Below are 20,630 nucleotides of genomic sequence, written 5' to 3' on the forward strand. Positions count from 1 at the left end.
TTTAAAATGGGCAGTAATGTGAAATATATGACTAGAACTAGAGGCAATGATACTAAAAAGGAGCAAATAATATATTATTCCAGAAAAAATAATTAGGTTTTATCCTAGTTTATGATTTGGATTATTGCAAACAAATAAAAAGGCGAGAAAATATTTCTTGAAGACTGTTTTGAAATGTGTCTTTGAAGATATCAGCACTTATAGCAAAATGAACTTGCAAAAAATGTATGACTAATCCAAGGTTTAGACTGACCTAGTTAACAATTCTTTTTGAAAAGCATTTATTCCTAGGTTTTGGAAATGTATGAATAATACTTATTTGACTATAATATTTTGCTAGGGCTAATCTGACAATGTATCTGTGAGTGAACAGGAATGATAAGAATTGAAGAAATACACCTCCTTATCCACTTGAAATTAAAGATAAGGATTATTTTCCTTGTGCATAGGAAATATGCTTTAAATAAAAAGACAGAATTGTTATAATTGTTATGATGCTATATATTTTTTCCAGAATTGCTGATATATAAGTCTAGTTTTTGATCTCAAGGACAGGGATGCTTTTTTAGTTAAAAGTGATAAACAACTAACATTATTAAAAGTGTTTTTCTGTGCAAATCATCTCATTATTGATACCTCTATGTTTGCATGATCAGAGCGTTAGAATAATTTCCGCATATCTTGAGCAGCCCTCACTTATTGCCTTTCCAACCTAAATTATATGAGAGACGAGGAAAAACTGAAAAACTTTCACCTTTTTTAAAACATGAAAATATTTTATGAGTGTATTCTGTCAAGTTCTTCCTCATTCTCTTGTCCCCAGAAATGAACCTTGTGGGGAATTTGGTTGTTTGAGGTAAACTTTTAAATAAATATAGGAAGAATAGACATTTCTATAGTATTTAGTTTTCCTATAAAGGGACATTTGTTTGTAGTTTTTAGTTTTATATATCAGTACAGTTCTGTGTTTTTTGTTTTTGCTTTTTTTGCCTTAGGGTCACTAATTTTAGCTAAATATATTCCTGAGTACTTGTTTATTACTTGTTTGCTTAATAGGACTTTTATACTCCAATTTATTTTCTAACTGATTATTATTGGTTGCCAGAAAGCTATTAATTTTTAAAACATTAAAAAAATTAATCTGAAGTATTTTTAGATTTACAGAAGAATTGCAAAGGTGGTATAGAGTTCCCATACACTCCACACCCGATTTCACTGGTTATTAACATCTTATATGAATACATTAAATATAATTAATTCTAATAATTACTTTCATTAGTTTTAATAGTAATATGAGTTTTATCACTTGAATTTTGGAACTCTTTTGGAAGTAACAGAATGTTGGTTCTTTGATTATATTCCAAAATTTTGGGCCATTCCGATTTTATACTAGTAATTGAGTTGATGTTTGTAAATATATCATTTTGATAAACTAGAAAATTTATCATTTTGATAAAATATTGACATTATTTCCTAGTCATTCATGGTATGATTAAGTTTTGGTCTTTGTGTTAATAAATTTGTAGGAATAATTTATATATTCTGGATAAACATTTGTGTCTATTATCTCTCTTCTCTCTCTCGTTCTATCTTACGCAATTTCCTCCAATGAAGATTTCACTTCTTCTAGTGCATTTTGGATTTTTCTACAATTTTTTTAGCCAGGTCCCTTTTGTTTCTCTGTCTCCATCTTCCCAGTCACATTTTCCATCCTCCTGTGAAGAGATTGTGTCATCTCAAATCTTCTTAGAGAAAGCACGTGTTCTAATTTTTCATCTTCTTCGTTAAAAATAATTCCACTGAGTTTTCAAGATGTTAAGATTTTTTTATTCACTTTTGAATTTCTATAGCCCTGGTCTGGGATGGGTGGGATTGAAGTGATGTTCACTCTATTCTTCACTCTCTATGTAAGGATTAGGATATTTTAGGAAAGGAACTGATTGGCGATATTAACACCAATTTTCTTTGATCAGTGGAGTGTTTGCATCCCAGAATAATGGCCAACACAGGGAGTGAGGCAGTTTGCGTACTAGTTTGGTTTACAATGTGAAGCATGTGTGGTCTGAAAATTCCCATTTAAGACAGTCTTTGCTGTACTTATCTGTTATTCCAACTGAATGAATGGAGCTGTCTGTGCTCTTGTATAATGTCATCCTTTCATTTGCACACTAGCTTCCATCCCCTTTCACCTAATTAAGACGTCGTTCCAGTAATTCTCCCTCTCCTTCTTGTACTGTTCATGTCTCTCTTTCTTCTAGAAGATTCTCACCAGCAAACAAATATTTCTTTCATAATTAAAATATACCCCTCTTTACCTCAAATCGCTCTTTAGTTAGTACTCTCTTCCTGTGACTGTTAAGTTTTTTGATTAGAATTGTCTCTACCAGCTTACTTCATTTTCTTTCCTTTTTTATCCCTTTGACTATACCCTAGACAGGTTTTAGACTCATCCTTTCACAACCACTGCTCTTGTCAATGTCACCAGTGACTCCAATATTGCTTAGTAACTCCTTGGCCAATCTTGAGTCCTTATCTGAATTGATTTAGCAGCATTTGTTACCCCCTCCTTGAAAAGCTTTTGTGAATGTGCAGATCAGCAGCATTCTGGAGTCTTCCATACTCCTAGCCGTTCTTCTTCAGCCTTGTTTGCTGAACCTCTGGATGCGGGAGGGCTCAGGCCTAATCCTTGGACTTGTCTCCTCCTCAGTACTCAATGGTTTCTCATCCAGCCTTGTGCCTTTAAATACATATATATTCTGGTTATTCCAAATTCATATTTTTAGCACGTTCCTCTCATCTGAATGCATAAATGCTGGATTTCTCCATCCAGTTGCCTACTTAACTTTTCCCACTGGAGTGACAAATAAGCATCTCAAATTTAAAATATCCAAAATGAAGTCACTATCTTCCCACCGCTCCAAACCTATTCCTCCTGCAGTCTTTCACCTACCAGGAATTGTTAAGTTTCAACCTTCCAGTTGCTCAGGCCCAAATCTTTTGATTCCTCCTTGACTTCCTTCTTTTTCTGATACTTCAAATCCAGTCCATCAGTGAAATCTGTCAGCTCTCCCAGAAAGTACGCATCCAGAATGTTCACCACCTTCACTAATCCAACCCGCTGTTCTCTTGCCTCAATTAGTATAATAAGTTCCTGCCTGGTTCTCCTACTTCGTGCTCTTGCTCTTTGCAGAGATCCCACTGCCACACCCATGAGCCTCCTCTGATCTTGTCTCCAGACGTGATACCTTGTTGTCTCCAGCTCCAGGGGTCTCCTTGCTGTTCCAGCATGTTGCAGCACATTCTTCCTCAGGGGCGGTGCCCTGTTGTTTCCTCTGGCTGGGCCACTTTTCTTCCTACTATGCTTTCTCACGTTGAAACCTATGCCCACATAACCTTCAGCGCGCATACCCTTCTTTAGTTTTCTCCAGAGCCCTTATTACCGTGTGACCTTCTATTTTCCTATCTGTTTTTTGTCTGTCTCCTCCCACTGGGTGGAAGGCTTCATGGGGGCAAGGATATTTGTGTGTATGTTTTTGCTTCTCCATCTATAGTGATGGCACAGTGGATGCTCAGATACTCTTTAAAACCAGTGAGTAATGAATGGTGAGTGACTTTTCTGAGAGGTTATTAATTTCATAAACATCATAGTTATTAACTTGCAAAAATGCATCTACCTGGTAAAAATACCAGCACATGACAGGGTGTGCAGTGAAAAGTAAGTCTCCTGTGCATTACTCTCATCCTCCATTGTTTTACTCTAAAAAAAGGTGTGTGTATATATAAACATGTCTCGCTTCCACTTAAAGAATAGTATACAAACTGTCCTACACACTGCTATTTACACTTAATATCTGTTTTTTGGAGATGATTCTTCATCATTATACATATATACATTTGCATATGCATGTATTTTACAGTAGCCAGCCCTGGTGGTTTAGTGGTTAAGATTCTGTGCTCTCACTGCCATGGCCCCGGGTTTGTTTCCCGGTCAGGGAACCACACCCTGTCGACTGTCAGTTGTCATACTGTGGCAGCTGTGTGTTGCTGAGATGCTGAAAGCTATGCCGCTGATACTTTAAATACCAGCAGGGTCACCCATGGTGGACAGGTTTCAGTGGAGCTTCCAGACTAGACAGACTAGGAAGAAGGACCTGGCCACCCATTTCGGAAAAAATTGGCATGAAAACCCTGTGAATAGCAGTGGAGCATTGTCTGATATAGTACCGGAAGGTGAGAGGATGGTGCAAAGAGACCAGGCAGGGTTCCACTCTGCTGTACACAGGGTCACTAGGCATCGGAATCAGTTCCACAGTGGTAACAACATTATACATTAGTATATAATATATAATGACCGAGAATGATCTCCAAAATGTATGTATAAAGGACAAATAGTGATATATAGCACTGTGTGTACACTATTTTTAAATGTGTGTGTGTATTACATACTATGTAATATATATTATATAAATATGTGTATATATAACATATGTATATTGTTATATATTAATTTTCACTTTTTTTCCTGGCTGATGGTTGAGTTTCACCTCAACATTTTGACTGATTTTTTTTTCCTTTGCAGTGCCCACTGTTGATGTCTTTCAGATTTCCACAAAAGAGCGATTTGGATTGGGACATCAACTGAAAAAGTAAGCTTTCCGAAGGATGAAAGATAAATTTCTGTTAAAGAGAACTGAGTTCTCGTTTTGCTCATATTCCCCCCATTTTTATTCAATAAGAGCTTTTTGAAGCCAGCGCCTCAGGAGAGGAATTCATCCCGAAGCTGAGAGCTGCATCCATAGTTCAGCTGGCAGAGCTCACTTTTAGAACTGGGCCGGCTTCCTTCTGTTGGCCCCTCCAGATCCACTCCCCTCCCTCCAGCACCCCACACTCCAGCTGGGGAGGCTGACCTATGTGGACACAGGTTCCTGTGTCTCTAATGTGACCAACGGGAGGCAGCAGTGTAAGGTGGGAGTATTTATTGCCGTTGGTTCTTCCCTGTGAGGTCACCTTGAGCTGACAAGTCCTTCCGCTGGAGCTCTCTGTTCTGCTCCGGGCTGCAGCCTTTGCATGACTTTCTCTGTTACTGGGTTCTATTAATGGTTCCCTGTGCTTGTTCCTTGGGGCCTAGAGGTGATAACAGTTTAGCAGCCACTGGCCCTGGGCTACTGCACTATCTTTAGTTTCCATACCCACACCTCTGAAACAATCCTTTTGTAAATAAACCCTTTATTTCCTTTTTGGACCTAAATAGTGAGTCCATTTATCTTTTATAAACATAAAATTACCCCAGTTGAATTGACTTTTAAAACATGGGGGCGTACCTCAGTCACAGTCAAAATATCAACTTAGTAAATCCTATATTTATCAAAATATCAGCTTTAAGAATTTGTATTTATGGAGAATTTATGAAGGATTATTTATTCTTTTGAATATGCAAATTTTACTTCAATTTAAATTTATCGAGAGAGAAACACATGGTTTGGGCCCTCCATAATGATGCAGTCCGCATATTCACCTTTATTTTAGTGAAATTTAATTGGGCATCATTCATTAGTCTTTTCTGAACAGTGCTCTAAGAGAAAATACTTTGAAACTTCTAATTTCATTTACAAAATAGGGAACTTATTGTAGTCATTTTACCTGAAGTTATAGATGTAGTAGGAAGCTTCTTGTGTGATATCAAATGTACATATCACAGAGCTCTAGAATTGTCTCAAGTTTTTATGACTTTACATTGAGGCAGCATTGCTCAAATGAGAGTTATGTGTGGATCACATTTGAAAGGAAAATTCTTGCAGATCTCCAGTGTTAGGTTTAAATATGTGTAAATAAAAATTAGATAATAAACCCTTACTATTTAGAATTCTATAACTAAAATCAATTTACAACATATGTTTAGCACGTTATCTTATGCAGTGTTTTCTTTATAAGGACTCATAAGAGAAGTTTTCTCAGTTTTCTATACTAGGGTTAGGTATGCTTTTCCAGTGCAATTGATTTTATTTTTTCGATCAGATTTTGTTTTCTGCGTTGAGCCAGTATCTTACGCATCTTCAAGCTAAGCGTGGAGCCTTGCCTCTATGTTATGCCATCTAAGTTGGGTACCACTGCACCTTGGCACATTTTTGTTTTCTCCTGTGATTTTTTTTTTTTTTAAAGATTTTATTTATTTATCTTTTTCCCCACCAAAGCCCCAGTAGATAGTTGTATGTCATAGCTGCACATCCTTCCAGTTGCTGCATGTGGGATGCGGCCTCAGCATGGCCGGAGAAGCGGTGCGTCGGTGCGCACCCGGGATCCGAACCCGGGCCGCCAGCAGCGGAGCGCGCGCACTTAACCGCTAAGCCACGGGGCCGGCCCTCTCCTGTGATTTTTCCCCTCACCAGATTTTCTCCCTTGTTTTTAAAAATTTTTTATATGTAATGACTATTTTTTTAGAGCATTTTCAGGTTTACAGCAAAATTGAGAAGGTACAGAGACTTCATATATACCGCCCTGCCCTGATACATGCATAGCCTCCCCCATTATCAACATCCCCCACCAGAGTGGTACATTTGTTACAACTGATGAACCTACATTGACACATCATAATCACCCAGAGTCCATAGTTCTACTTTACGTGCTTTTGTAAGCCACTTAGGAACTTCTTTTTTTAAGTGAAATGATGTTGATCCAAGCAAGATGAGAATTATAAAAGCACAGAAGTCTAGGAATAAATAGCTTCCTACTCTTAAGGGCTTCTGAGTATATCATTTAGGCTCAGAAAAAGAAATGATGTGTATAGTTCCAAACCTGAGAAATTAAGGAAAGCTATGTACTGTATACACTATTTAATCACCTTGGAGAATAAGTAACATTTTATTAATATTTCAATATAAATAATTAACATTTTTTAAAAGTCGTTTACTTCTATAGATAAATTTTAGTTATATGGAAAGTTTAGTGATATAGACTTGGTCTTTTTTTTATGATCCTTGATAAATTTCAGTCTAATTATAGACCTATATTTAAGTTTCCTTAATTATAAATAACTGAGTTTGGCTGTGATCCTCAAGGTCCCTTCTAGTCTAAAATTATATGATTTAAAAAATCTGATGTTATCCTCATAGTAAGTCATAAGAGGAAACTGAAATATAAAGACGTCATTTTCCAGAAATGTACAGGAAGTTAGAAAGGCAGATTTAGAATCTAGGCCTTTTGTTATTGCTCAGCTTTGTGTTCAGTCAATAAGAAACACTCATTGAACTTTTTCTGTGATTTTTTATCTGATGTGTTCCTGGAAACAAGACAAAGTCTTAACAGCAGCAGCATATGCTTCTGTGGTGCTTGTTATATCTCAAGCTCTATTCTAAGCACTTGACATGTATTAACTCCCTTGATCGTTACAGCCCCATGAAGTAGGTACTGTTGCATCCACATTTCCTCGATGATGACACCGAGGCCCAGACAGATTAAGAGGCTTGCTTAAGGTCACACAGTGAGAAAGTGGTAGAGCCAGAATTTGACTCCAGATCGATCCTTTGGACCCATCCACTAACCTGCTTCTCATGTAATCTTAGATATCCCTTTGCCTCCTATAAGACTTGGAAATATGGTCGGCATTGAATGAAAACTGGGAGAATGTGAAGTCATTAAAAGAGCCAGAAAGAAAAATACTGACCCGAAACAGACCTAGTGTAGTGATCAGCTTTACGTAGGGTATCTTTCATTCAAAGGCTAAGCATACTCTAGACCATGGAAATAACCTGAAACTGTGTATGACTTCATGCTGAATTTGCATTGATCAAAAAGTTGCTTTTAAAAGGGAAAAAAATATTGCAAATCTCCAGTATTGCCTTAAATTTGTACAAACATAAAATTAGGTATAAATTCTTCGTATGTAGAGTTTGCATTTATAAAACGAAATTCAATTTACAACTTAAGTGCAAATCAAAACGAAACACTCAAATTCCAAATTAATAAATGAATTTAAATTGAAGGATAATATTATTTTACTGGCACTTTTTCACCACCATAGTTTGAGTATAATACTGGCTACTCTAGTGCATAGTTCTTTTGAAATCGGCATGAAGAAAATCATGATGTTGCCCACATGCACTCCCTTTTCTCTGTTTGAACTACCTTGGAACCTTTGTTCACATAGCTGGCTGTGACGTCATCTGGTCTTCACTTGATGCGAATGTATAATTTACCTTGAAGTCTTTTTCTCTTATCATCAGCCAGTGGCAGTTGTAATAGTTCTTCTTGGTGCCAGCACAATAGTAAATGCAAACACCAGTGTGAGCACTGACTTCTCTTGGTGGCTCTCTATTATGAGGAGGTGGTTGTCATACCAATGTGCTCATAAGTATATTTCAGATTACCATTGAAATTAAACACAAGAAATTAAATTTCTTATAGGAAACAGTGACCCCCCCCTCCCCCCCTGCTTTTGAATCCAACAGCATGTAGGGATCTGGGTATCCAAGTTTAAGAATTACTGGTTCTATGGGGCTGGTCCGGTGGCGTAATGGTTAAGTTCGCGCGCTCTGCTGCGGTGGCCCAGGGTTCACAGGTTCGGATCCCCGGTGCAGACCAACGCACTGCTTGTCAAGCCATGCTGTGGCGGCCTCCCATATAAAGTAGAGGAAGCTGGGCACGGATCTTAGCCCACGGCCAATCTTCCTCGGCAAAAAGAGGAGGATTGGCATTGGATGTTAGCTCAGGGCTAATCTTCCTCACACACACAAAAAAAGAATTACTGGTTCTAAATACCGAAGTCACATTTTAGAACGCTGATGTAATATGAAAGTGGGAACCATTTTAGCCGTTTTGACTTGTTACTTTTTTGTTTCAGTTATCCTGTCAGGATTAGGCAAGCACTTGATGGGTTTCTTAGGGAATGGTACACAAAAATAGCAATTTTTCAGAGGAAGAAAAGACTCTGAATCTGCTTGGTACAAAGGGTGGTGTCACAGGGGATTTCAGGTTAAGTACAGGGAAAAATGATGACTCTCATATTACTGTTACATTTAAATCTTGGTGCAATCTTGGGTGAAAAAATCTTCAAAAATTGAGTGTAAATAAAAATTTTCCTTTGTCCTGAGCTCTAAGGTGCGTTTCTGTGAATTGGAATCATGCATCATTGATTACAGTTTTACGCCTTCTTCCTTACTCCTCTACAGCTAAAAAGACCCCAAATAATTCCATATGTGACTCTTCTGAACTCATCTAAACTAGCAGACAAAGGTTGGGGAAGTAAGTCTGAGTGATATGCTTTCTAGCCATCTCTGTTAACTTGGTAAGACCTGAAGGGTATTGAGAAGTCAATGTTGGCCAAGTGCTAAGAGTCGCGCCTGTGCTTTCTGAATAAGACATGTTAAGATATGTCAGTCTGTTTGATAATGTAGGTATTGCAGCTCTGCCACTTATCATCCAGGCTAACTTGGGCAGGTTTCGTTTTCTCACCTTATTTGTAAAGCACGTGGAATAATAGCTGCCTTCTGGGGGCATCCTGAGAATTAAAGAAAAAAAGATCTGTATATGAAGTTCCTGTTTTACTCTCTAGCATACTGTAAATGGTCAACAAATATTGGTACCATATTCGTGTTCTAAAAGCAGCCTGTGTTACAAGGAACTGGAAAGAGCAAAAAACAGGCAATGCTGAGTTGACGTTTGAAAGGAAATCAAAATATTTAATTTATTGCACACACAATGTTTAATTGTAAAATTTTCCATCTACTTAAATATCAGCCTTAAGGGACCTTCCTCCATTGCCAGTTGAAAGATGGGATACAGAGAAGGTATTGCAGCCTGGGACCCTTCTCAGAAAACAATGCTGTGTCTAAGTCCACAGTTGACATTCCGGAATTCTTTACCACAAAACAATGATGCAGTGATCCTGACTTAGAAAATATTGAGGTCAGGACTTACCAAATTCCTGCCTTATGATAGTAACTAAAATTTTTAAGAGAAGCCCAAATTTTTTTTAAAAAATCGTATTTAAAGATCAATGGGCTGTGCTAAAGATGAAATTTGCTGACTTGATATTTCTCCATAGAATCAGTTTTGCATGGCTTACTTTTCCTTATGATTTTACAGTTTTGTTCTGTTTTCCTGTTCATGAAGAAAAATATAGAAGCAAACCAAGTAAAAAGAAATTGACTTTGCTTGTATCATAATAAATAAAATCATTATTAGTAACTAAAAACTCTTCAAACTGTGTTTCTGGCACCAACAAAATAATTCATAATTTTTTTTTTGCCACTTCAGCTAAAGTTGTTGATCCTAAAGACTGTCTCTTTATAATTGTTACAAATCTCTTTGTATCCTTATTCTACTATCAAATGTATTTTTAATATATCACAGTAATTATTAATTATAACATAGTAAAGTCATAAAAATTTTTCATACAATGCCTTCCTACACAGGAAAACATCCGGTATATTTCTAAATTAGCATCTCACTAATTACTGTGCATTTGTTTTCCTTTGATAACTGTGTTCTGTACATAATAAATACAGAAATCTTGTATTAAATTGCCTTGGAACTGTGGTAACAGACGTACCTTTGGATTGACAGAATCATGCAGACATTTGTTACACAGCAGTGGAAACAGAGCAAAGAGAAATCCAATTGCTTGCACAACAAGAAGCTGTCAGAGAAGAAAGTGAAGTCTCCCCTGCATTTATTTTCTACATTGCGCAGGTGGGTAGCAGACGACTTCATCACTGTCCTGCTAAATCCTGAGCGTGTGTTACTCCATGGTTGTTTAGTTCAGAGTATTCTTTCCATAGTCTTGGCATCTGTTTATTTTCTTTATGACTTGAAAGAACGAACTAAATTACATGCCTTCCGTCAAAAAATAGATACTCATTTCTATGTTTAGAGTTTTTATTTCCTTAACATACGAGAAATTTACTAAAATTACATCCTTTGTTTTTGAATCACATAGAGTTTTCCCTACACAATGAGTTTCTTTTTTTTTTTTTTTGTGAGGAAGATCAGCCCTGAGCTAACATCCATGCCAATCTTCCCCTTATTGCTGAGGAAGACCAGCCCTGAGCTAGCATCTATTGCCAATTCTCCTCCTTTTTTTTCCCTAAAGCCCCAGTAGATAGTTGTATGTCATAGTTGCACATCCTTCTAGTTGCTGTATGTGGGACGCGGCCTCAGCATGGCTAGACAAGCGGTGTGTCGCTGCACGCCCAGGATCCGAACCAGGCCGCCAGTAGCAGAGCGCGTGCACTTAACTGCTAAGCCACTGGGCTGGCCCCCAAAATGAGTTTCATATAGGGCTCTGGGACAGGTAGGAGGGGAAAAAAACCATGATAATGTTTTTTTTGCTTTTCAGGAAAAATACAATTCTCTGTGGTCATTCTGCACACGCTTTTCATTTCAACTTCAGCTGGATAGGCCGTGTTAAAATAAGGTGGTATTTATAGCAGAGTTGAGTTGATTGAGCCTGACTAGTGTTCCCCATGGTCTGTTACACGCATGATTGCCCTGTATTAATTGTTGTTCCATTTCGAAGGTCGCCAAGTTATCCTCCCCCTGGTTGTGGTAAGAGCAAATCCAAACTGAAATCTGAGCAAGACGGAATCTGCAAAACACATAAGCTGCTGCGGAGGACTTGTTCCAGCACGGTCAAGACCGATGACACGTGCACCACCAAGTCCCACAGGACCTTTGGTCGCTCCCTGTCCAGCGACCCCAGGGCTGAGCAGGCAGTGACGACAATTAAGTCGCACAAACTCTTGAACCGTCCCTGCCCAGCAGCTGTCAAGCAAGAGGACTGCCTCAGCCTCAAGTCGCATAAACTATTGACTCGATCTTGTTCTGGAGACCCGCGATGTGAGCACAGCACCACCTTGAAGCCCCACAAACTGTTAAGCAGGTCTTACTCCAGTAATCTCAGAATGGAGGAATTGTATGGACTGAAAAATCAGAAGTTGCTCAGCAAGTCTTACTCCAGTGCCCCCAAGTCATCCAAAACGGAGCCTTTCAAGGAACCTAATGCAGAGGGCAGGAGGCTCTCTCTTACCTCAGGGCTTATTGGAATCTTAACACCATCTTCATCTTCATCTTCCCAGCCTGCTGTGCGTAAATATTTTCATCTCGAGTTCTTAAATGTTAGGCTAAGGTGCAGCAGAGGTTTGTTTGTTTTTTTGTGAGATCTGGTAGAGGAAAGAAGCGAGGTATTTTTTTTTTTTAATTTACTGTTTTTTTATTTTTGGATATTATTTTGCATACCAGACATTTGCAACTGGTACCAGAATGTTCGTTGTGATGCTGAAAAAATAAATGTAGCTGTTGATTTGAGGTCTAGTCCAGATTCCTTTCATGGTAATGAGTGCTGCTAATAATGGAAGGAAGTCAATTGGATTCACAAAGCCTGTCCTTTTAAGCAAGCATAGCATTTTAATGATTTATTAAGTAAGTTTATCTAATCTCTAGTTATCTCACACATGTAATGGAGGACAAAGTTTGTCTAATAATTAAATTGAGTAATATCCTTCCTGTTATATGTAAGAGGAAACTTTGCTCCTGAACATCGTTACTTGTAGAGAGAAGCAACATTTACAGCTGTATCCCAGAGCTTCACTTAAAGCTGTTCTTGGTGTCTAGTTTATAAAATGGAAGTCACTGTTTCCTGAAGCTGTTTTTGGGGGGAGATGGGGCCGGGAGGTGACTGTATTAAAACTTAAGTCCTTTGGATGGTATTTATTGGGAGTTAGTCTTACACAAAATTTACATCTAGAGTGATCAGCATTATAGCTGGTTTCAGATAAAGAAACAGACTATCTTACGTATATTAATTACTTAAAATAATTGATAAAAAGTTTACTTTTTGTTTGCTTTTAGTAAATTTTGTGTGTGTGTGTTGGAGGAGGGGCGTGTTTAGCACTTGACTATCAATATTGGTACACCTAGCAATAGATGAAATTGAAAAAAATAAGATACTGTTTTCAGAAAGTTGTGTTTCTCTTGTATAGGTTTATTTCTATAATTACATTGTAAATTATACTGTAAAATTTTATTTCTATGGAGAAAATGTGAGTATGTTCATAATTTTATGTGGACATCCCTAAAAGCCCATTTCTTATCAAAACTAAGCATTAAGGGCATATAGAAAATAATGTCGAAGAGTCACATAGTAGAAAGTTTCCCATTATAGTTTCACCTAAGGAAGATAATCTCAAATATTCTGTAAAAGAAAATGTCTTAATGTCCTTCTGTAAGGTTAAGCATAATACAATAGTTTAGTGTTGTACCCCTTTCAATGACTGTCTAACCTGTCCTTGGAGGAATAATTCTATCTGATTGTAAAATAAGATTGAAATACCCTAAATGAGGAGATGGGAACATTTGACAATCAGTAGTAGAGGAAACAAGTTTTTGTGATCATGTAAAGATGCCAGTCGTTTTTACTAGAAGATCAGAAATTAAGAATACTGTTCATTTAGTTTAGACAAAGATCGCAGGAGTAATGGCAAAAAGTGTATTACAATGAAGAAATTCTCAAATCTCGATGTCGTAATCAGTGACTTAATTCATATTATAGGTGATCTTAGAAAGATCACATCTGTATTCACTGTTGCACAAAGTAAGAGGCTATAATTTATATATTTTCCCAATTAAAAAATTATTTTGTTCTTTTACTTTGTTTTTTATAGCCAAATGGTGCCAAATGCATTCCAGTACGAGACCGCGGCTTCCTAGTGCAGGTATGAGCCAAGACTCCATCCATTGTAGAATATTTTAGCCTTCAGTGGGTTTTCAAATCATTTATGAACTTGACTTACTTATTTCTCTTTATTGTTTTATTCAGACAATTGAGTTTGCTGAACAGCGGATCCCTGTATTGAATGAATACTGTGTGGTTTGTGATGAGCCACATGTGTTTCAAAATGGCCCCATGCTTAGGGTGAGTTCTCATTGGTAGAATGTCAGTGTTGATTTAGAAAATAAGTGAAAAGGGTTAAGATGTAAAAATAAGTAAATAACTGCATTTACAGTAAATACTCTCTATTGAGCAAATTATTTAATACACAAAGTGGTATGATTTTGACAAATGAATCACTATTTCTGAAGGAGTCTGTGAAAAAGCAAGTAGTTTCGTATTAGGAAAATATTTCTTACTGTGTTTCTTACGTGTGCCTGTCTATCATCTCTCTTTCCATCCATCCATTTATATCTGTCTCTCTGTCCACCTATAGATATATCAATATTGATAAAGATGTAGATGGATAGAGAGATAGATATAAATATAGATGTATATATGTAAACTTGCAAACACTGTTTGTTCAAAACCACACAATTTAAGATGCTTAATATAGAGAAGAGAGAATAGTCCTTATTCCAGTTAGAAGAGGTATATAGTAGCATACAGAGAATCAGAATAAAGATTTCGAAAAATTTCACTGACACATTCGGGACATTATTGAGGGAGTATGGAAATAAGAATCAATGAGTATATGTGCATATTGAGGAGAATTATCCAATTTCAAAAGTTTGTTGTGCAATTTTTAGTATTGAGATAGAATTCATATAACATACAATTCACTATTTTAATGTGTACAATTTAGTGGTTTTTAGTATATTCACAATGTTATGCAACCATTACCACTGTCTAATTTCAGAACATTTCCATCACCCGAAAAAGAAACTCCATAACTGTTAGCAGTCACTCCCAGTTTTTCTCTCCCTTTATTCCCTGGCAACCATTAATCTATTTTCTCTCTTTATGAATTTGCCTATTCTGGACATTTCATATAAGTGGAATCATACATTATGTGGCTTTTAGTTTTTGGCTTCTTTCACTTAATAGAATGTTTTCAAGGTTTATCTATGTAACATGTATCAGTACTTTATTCCTTTTTATGATGGAATAGTAATTACATTATATGGCTATACGACATTCGTTTATCCATTCATCAGTTAATGGAATTGATGGGACATATGTTAACTCTATTTAACTTTTTGAGGAACTACCAAACTATTTTTGACACCGGCTGCACCATTTTATATTCCCACTTGGCAGTGTATCATGGTTCCAATTTCTCCACATTTTCACCAACACTTGTTATTCTCCTTTTTTTCCCCCAATTATAGTCATCCTAGTGTGTGTGCGGTAGTACCTCTTTGTGGTTTTGATCTGCTCTACACTAATGACTAATGATTTTGAGCATTTCTTCAAGTGCTTATGGGCCATTTGTACATCTTCCCAGTTGATACATGGAAATGTGTGGTTGTGATGAGAATAGGGAGAATCCTTTGGTCACCTCAGTTTATCCCATTTAGGAGGTCTATTTTTACTTTTCAGCGTCCATCTGTTGATGTTGATCTATTGCTTGAACCATGGCAATGCCATTTCCACTGCAGAACATAATAGTAATGTTATTAATAGCAAATGCTTTTTGAGTGCTTTTTATGGGATCATGTGTTCAAAGTGCTTTATGTGGATTACCTAATTTAATTCTCATAATAACCCTGTGAGGTGGGCATGATTATTATCCCAGCTTTATGGATGAGGAAACCAGCAATTTGTTTAGTGTCACACGGCTAGTTAGTGATAGAGACAGGATTTGAAACCAGGCAAAATGGTACCAGGGCCATGGTTCTTAATCTTGCTGGTACTCTTGGCTCATGTACTTGAATTGACTTCTTTTACGTCTGGAAATTTACTACACAAGTTGTTGGGAGTTTGCTCTTTGTGGTTTAATTGCTGGCAGTTCATTCCTATAATAAGTGATAGAAATATTATAGTTGCTATTAGTTTTCTCTGCCCCTTACTCCAAATTTTGCTTTACTTATTTATATCCTTCTGCACATATGAAGTTTACTGTCTCTGCCTAGAAGTGGAAGTACTTTTGTAAACAAGTGAGAAAATAACATTTTCTAAATAAATATAGCTAGTTATCAGATGGTTTTGTGTTGCTGTGATTCAGACTGATATCCAAGCAAATCAGAAAACTTACTTTGGTTTCATAAATAGATAAGTGACATGTGAAATCAGATCAGGAAATGAAAATCAAAGACACATCTCATGTCCAGAGGAAGAGAGGTAACAGAAAGAACTGCTTCTTGATTCTGTTACACAGATATTTCACCCAGTCAGGCACACTCATTTTTTCTATATCTGTCTTATAGTTACACTGAAATATGTTTTACTATAATTTTAATAGTAATGTAAAACATATTACAAATGTAATTTCTTATGGGGTATAAATCAGTAAGCTGACTCATTGACCATTTATTCAGCCTGTATGACACATTACAGACTGTGATAAATCCCAGAGATATAAGGAGGATAAGTTACAACTCAGTTGGTGATTAAATAGGTTAGATAAAACTTGGGTTTCCATGGAATTCTATGCCTAATGTTTATTACGTTTGTTAGATCTTTCTCTTTGAAAATGCAAACTGTTTCTTTCTCTAAGACTGACTGTTTTTTAAATGACGTTAAGTCCCCTTTTACCCCTATTCCCCCAAAGTTCTAAAATTTTAGTCACTACGTGTACTATTTTGCCGCTTTACTCAGAGGTCTGGGTAATCATGTCGTACTTTCTGCAACATAGGGAGCTAAACTGCTTACTTATTTAGAAATACCACAATGCTCCAATTTTCTCCTTTGTTTACAGAAGTTATAAATGTCACCACCAGGTGTGAGTCCTGACATATAACACTCTGAATCTGCATAAAACTCACATTAACATCAGGAGAATTGTTCAGTTTGGCAGTGCAATTTGGATTGTCAACAGAAAAACCAAACCAAAACCAAATCATTGGTTCTCTACATTTTGGAATCGACTAGAGTGTTAATGCAGCAAACTGTTTTAGAGATGCTTTAAAATGTTGATTGTATCTTCATCAAGTGTTTTTGCAAAACAAGAAAACAAGGATTTATTGCCAGAATTGGCATCGTTTTATCAGCCTTCATATTCCTAGTGTCCTTTCTTTTTGTTATATTCACCTTAAACACCCCAATCTTGAATCAGTGCAATTGTTTGTCTTTTTCTTTGGGCCCTGCACGTGATGAACGATGTTGGAAAAAACCACAGAGTCGTGTGGATTAGTGTTCCTACAAAGTTGGAAATTTGTCATTGATACTCGGCCTTCATTCCATGTGTCCCAGGTTAATAGACTTTCCCATTTCCCACATCAGCATATGATATGAGAATTACGATCTCATTCTGTACTCCTGCCGTCTGGAAGTGTCCCAGATTACTTGCTCTGAGTGGTTGATTAGGTCTGAGATTCTACTATCACTGTTGAGAATAATGCCCAGTCCTACTAAAGCAAAGTCAACCGAGAAATGTGAGAATCTATAGTTTTGAGTATCCACCTTGCAGTGAACCCTAGACAAATGTTTGTAACTAAAGGTTCTTATTTTCAGAGTGAAATTAACAATACTCAGTTATAATTTGGTCATAGTTGAAGGCATTCCCATGAAAATTCTTGAGAAATTAAACATGTGGATAAACCTGGATATGTCCCATTTTACCTTCTAAGAGTAGGTCTTCTTGTATTTAGGTCTGACTTTAATATTTGAAGAATGGATGAAAAAGCACATCCTGTTCTGTTTCCTCCCCACCCCTAACCCCTGATGTCACAGAAGTTAAGAGTTCAAGTTCTGAAATACAGGCTAAACTAAATAAAAATTATGCCAAAAAACTTTTAGTTCAAAAATATGATTTTTTTTACATCCAAATTGAGTAGAAATTGGTTTTAATGCTCAAACAACAACTTTAATTGTATGAGACAATAGGGATCACCATGTATTTGAGGCCTAATCAAACCTGATGCTATCTTATTGTGGCTCTGTCTTGATCTCTGTGAGATTCTTATCTTTCTAAATGGACAGTAATTCTTTCCTTGGCCTGAATGTGTGTCTCTTCCAAACCGTGAAAAGAACCCAAAGCATTGACTATAAGACCAGAAATACAGAGAATTAAAGGCTTGTAGGTTTTGTGTTTCTAGTAGATATTCTTAATTATTCTCGTATGTTTTCAACACTAGATTTTAAATTATGAATTTGTATTTACTCTGCTCATTTCTTTTGTAGCAAGAACGATTTTAGCAATAAATTAAGAGCAATAAATTAATACTACTTTATAATATACTTCAATGAAAATTTTTATGAAACACTTATTTTTGGATATACATTGGGTTAAAACAAGTAGAAGACACAGCTTATCCAGGTTACCTAATATTGTTAATATTTAAACAGCTCTCTATACCTCAAGGAGAGTTGATAAACCTTATCTCACTTGATTTTCTTTCTCACTTGATCCTCTTATCAACCTGGTGAACTAGATGTGATTTTTATCCCTGTTTTACAGATAGGAAAACTGAACTGTGCTCATGTGCTTCCACTGGAGCAGTATCTACTTTTATCTGTTTTACATTGGGCTTACATGAAATATTTTGGTTGAACAAAAAGGCTGTAGCAAAAAAGGTTTAAAAACCACTTCCCTACACCATGCTATATTTAAATACAGAGCTAGATTCTCTTTGAGTCGTATCATTTCTATTTTCAGTAGGAAGTAATTTAAATTCATCGAAAACGCAAAGTTTCTAAAATGCAGTTAGGTTCTAAAATATTCTTTGGGGCTTAAAACCATTTTTGAAACATGTTTTTACTGCTCACATTTAAATTGCTTCAATTCAAATAAAATTAAAAATGTATTCATCTTAGCTTAAAAACTTCTGAAATAATCTTATCTTAGGGACATATAAAGTTCCCCATGTTTTTAAGTGGTGCATAGTGAATATTATATTGCAAAAAATTATGTATATGTAATGGCAAGAGGGACTTGCCATGGTTTTAAATTATAGGACTAATTGCTTGAAGGCGATATAATAATATAACATTAAGAATAGGTGATATTTTACAAATTGAAACAGATTTATTGTAAACCTAAAAATGAGTTTGTAAATAATGTACACATGTGGTGATATTTAGGCATACATGTTTTGTATTAAAGTATGTGTAATAAAACACATCAGTATACTTATCCAATAATAGCTGTTGACTGTGTTCTATTTTGAATTGATGCTAGAGCTTTCTGTGTAAATAGTATGTTAATAACAGAATTTCCTGGGGACAGGGGATTGTCTGAGAGTCAACTCAAGGTGGGAGAATGCTAATCCACAATATAACTGCTTATGTTTCATTAAGGAAGAGTGATTTGGTTTCTCTTCCTTGAATAGGATGTCCTTTCTGGGAGCAATAAGACATCTAATCTTGATTACTTAATACGATTTGAGAACTTTCAGTGCGCCACCTTGTGTTGACATTTTGAACTTCTCTCAAATAACGTGGCTCGACCTGGGAGAGAATCAATAGTCTACAAAAACTAGTTTGCAAATATTTATCTCAAAATTAAACTGATTTAGATCTTGAATACTCTCTTGAACTTTCTAGTAAAAATGAGTGATAGATATAGAATTGTTATTTAAAAAATTCACTTAGTACTATGTTAGTATAATATATAAATTAATCACAATATTACTACCTCTATAGTTGCTATTTTAAAAAGAAGGGAAGGTAAAATTATTTTTATAAGAACGTAATGTGTACTTGTACTTCTTATTTTTCAGAATGATAGCAAAATTTCTATTTTTTTACCCCAAAAGCAAGTTTTCTAGGGTACCTGATTTCCTTCTTCAAACAGTTGCAGTAACAGGATATTCTTAGAAATCAGCCTTACACGTTTGAGTATGGGAGGAAAGGTAACTTTCAACCGAAAAGGTGCAAAGAAGAAAAAAAGTCCATGAAGTAATCAAACCATAGCTTTATCATTAGGAATATAGGTTTATTATTTAAAATAATGGCTCAGGTGGCAAGTCCATGTGATTTGGAGATACAGAGGTTTGAATAGAAACAGGTCTGGGAGGAGGATGAAACAGAAATGCAGAAGAAAGCATTGAAATTTGTTATCCAAGATAAAGAACAGGAGGTCTGGGTGAAATTGGTAAAAATCATTTGAGACAAAATCAGGGTGTCCCAGGAATACCTAAGATTGGGGACAAAGTGTGATAGAGATGTGTGCAAGAATAACTGTTGTCTATCGTTTTTCCTTAAGCCTTTGAAGTTTTTCATGTATTAAAAATTTTTTAAAATTATCGTTCCAATCTACTATAGTGAGGTCTTTTATTTCATTTTCATTTCCATTGTTTAAAGCAACAATTTGGTACCAAAAAGGTACTTTCTATTGTTATAGTCCCTGGAATGTGTGTGTGAACATACATAGACACACACACATACATACATACATATTTGGATGATCACAAAGTAAGTGTAATTGATTGTCCAAGGTTGAAACAAAAAAGTAAAAACCAATCATTACTCATATACACTAAATGAGCCTTATCCCATTACTCAGCTTTAGGATTGATGGATTTTGGCCGTAAAAAAAAGTATGATGATTTGACAAGAGTATTAAAATCAAAGTATCTTCTACATCTCTGTTTACTTCCTCAGTGAACTTTGGGTAGCTGGGACATCAATAAATTCCTAGGGCCCTTGGTGATTTCCAAGGTGTCTCTTCTCCATGGGCTCTTGTTTGTATACAGTTTCACTATACCCAAACACCAATATCTTGTGTGACACTGTAGTAAATGTGCAACAAATGGTTACTGCTATT

General features: G+C 36.2%; 1 protein-coding gene across 3 annotated transcripts in view; it reads left to right on the top strand.

Moving 5' to 3' along the window:
- PARP8 (poly(ADP-ribose) polymerase family member 8) overlaps positions 1-20,630 on the top strand; it is a 171,920-nt gene that overhangs the window by 111,770 nt on the left and 39,520 nt on the right. For 2 of the 3 annotated variants that reach the window (XM_087443264.1, XM_014781621.2), the window contains exons 11-15: positions 4,580-4,646; positions 10,561-10,686; positions 11,513-12,077; positions 13,656-13,706; positions 13,811-13,906. In XM_087443264.1, coding sequence (XP_087299390.1) covers positions 4,580-4,646; positions 10,561-10,686; positions 11,513-12,077; positions 13,656-13,706; positions 13,811-13,906 — 905 coding nt within the window. The remainder of the gene's footprint in view (positions 1-4,579; positions 4,647-10,560; positions 10,687-11,512; positions 12,078-13,655; positions 13,707-13,810; positions 13,907-20,630) is intronic. The other variant, XM_087443265.1, reaches the window with a different exon arrangement.

Source organism: Ceratotherium simum, chromosome 18 (assembly GCF_057802395.1).
Source record: "Ceratotherium simum simum isolate JZ-2026a chromosome 18, ASM5780239v1, whole genome shotgun sequence".
NCBI classification, from domain to species: Eukaryota; Metazoa; Chordata; class Mammalia; order Perissodactyla; family Rhinocerotidae; genus Ceratotherium; species Ceratotherium simum.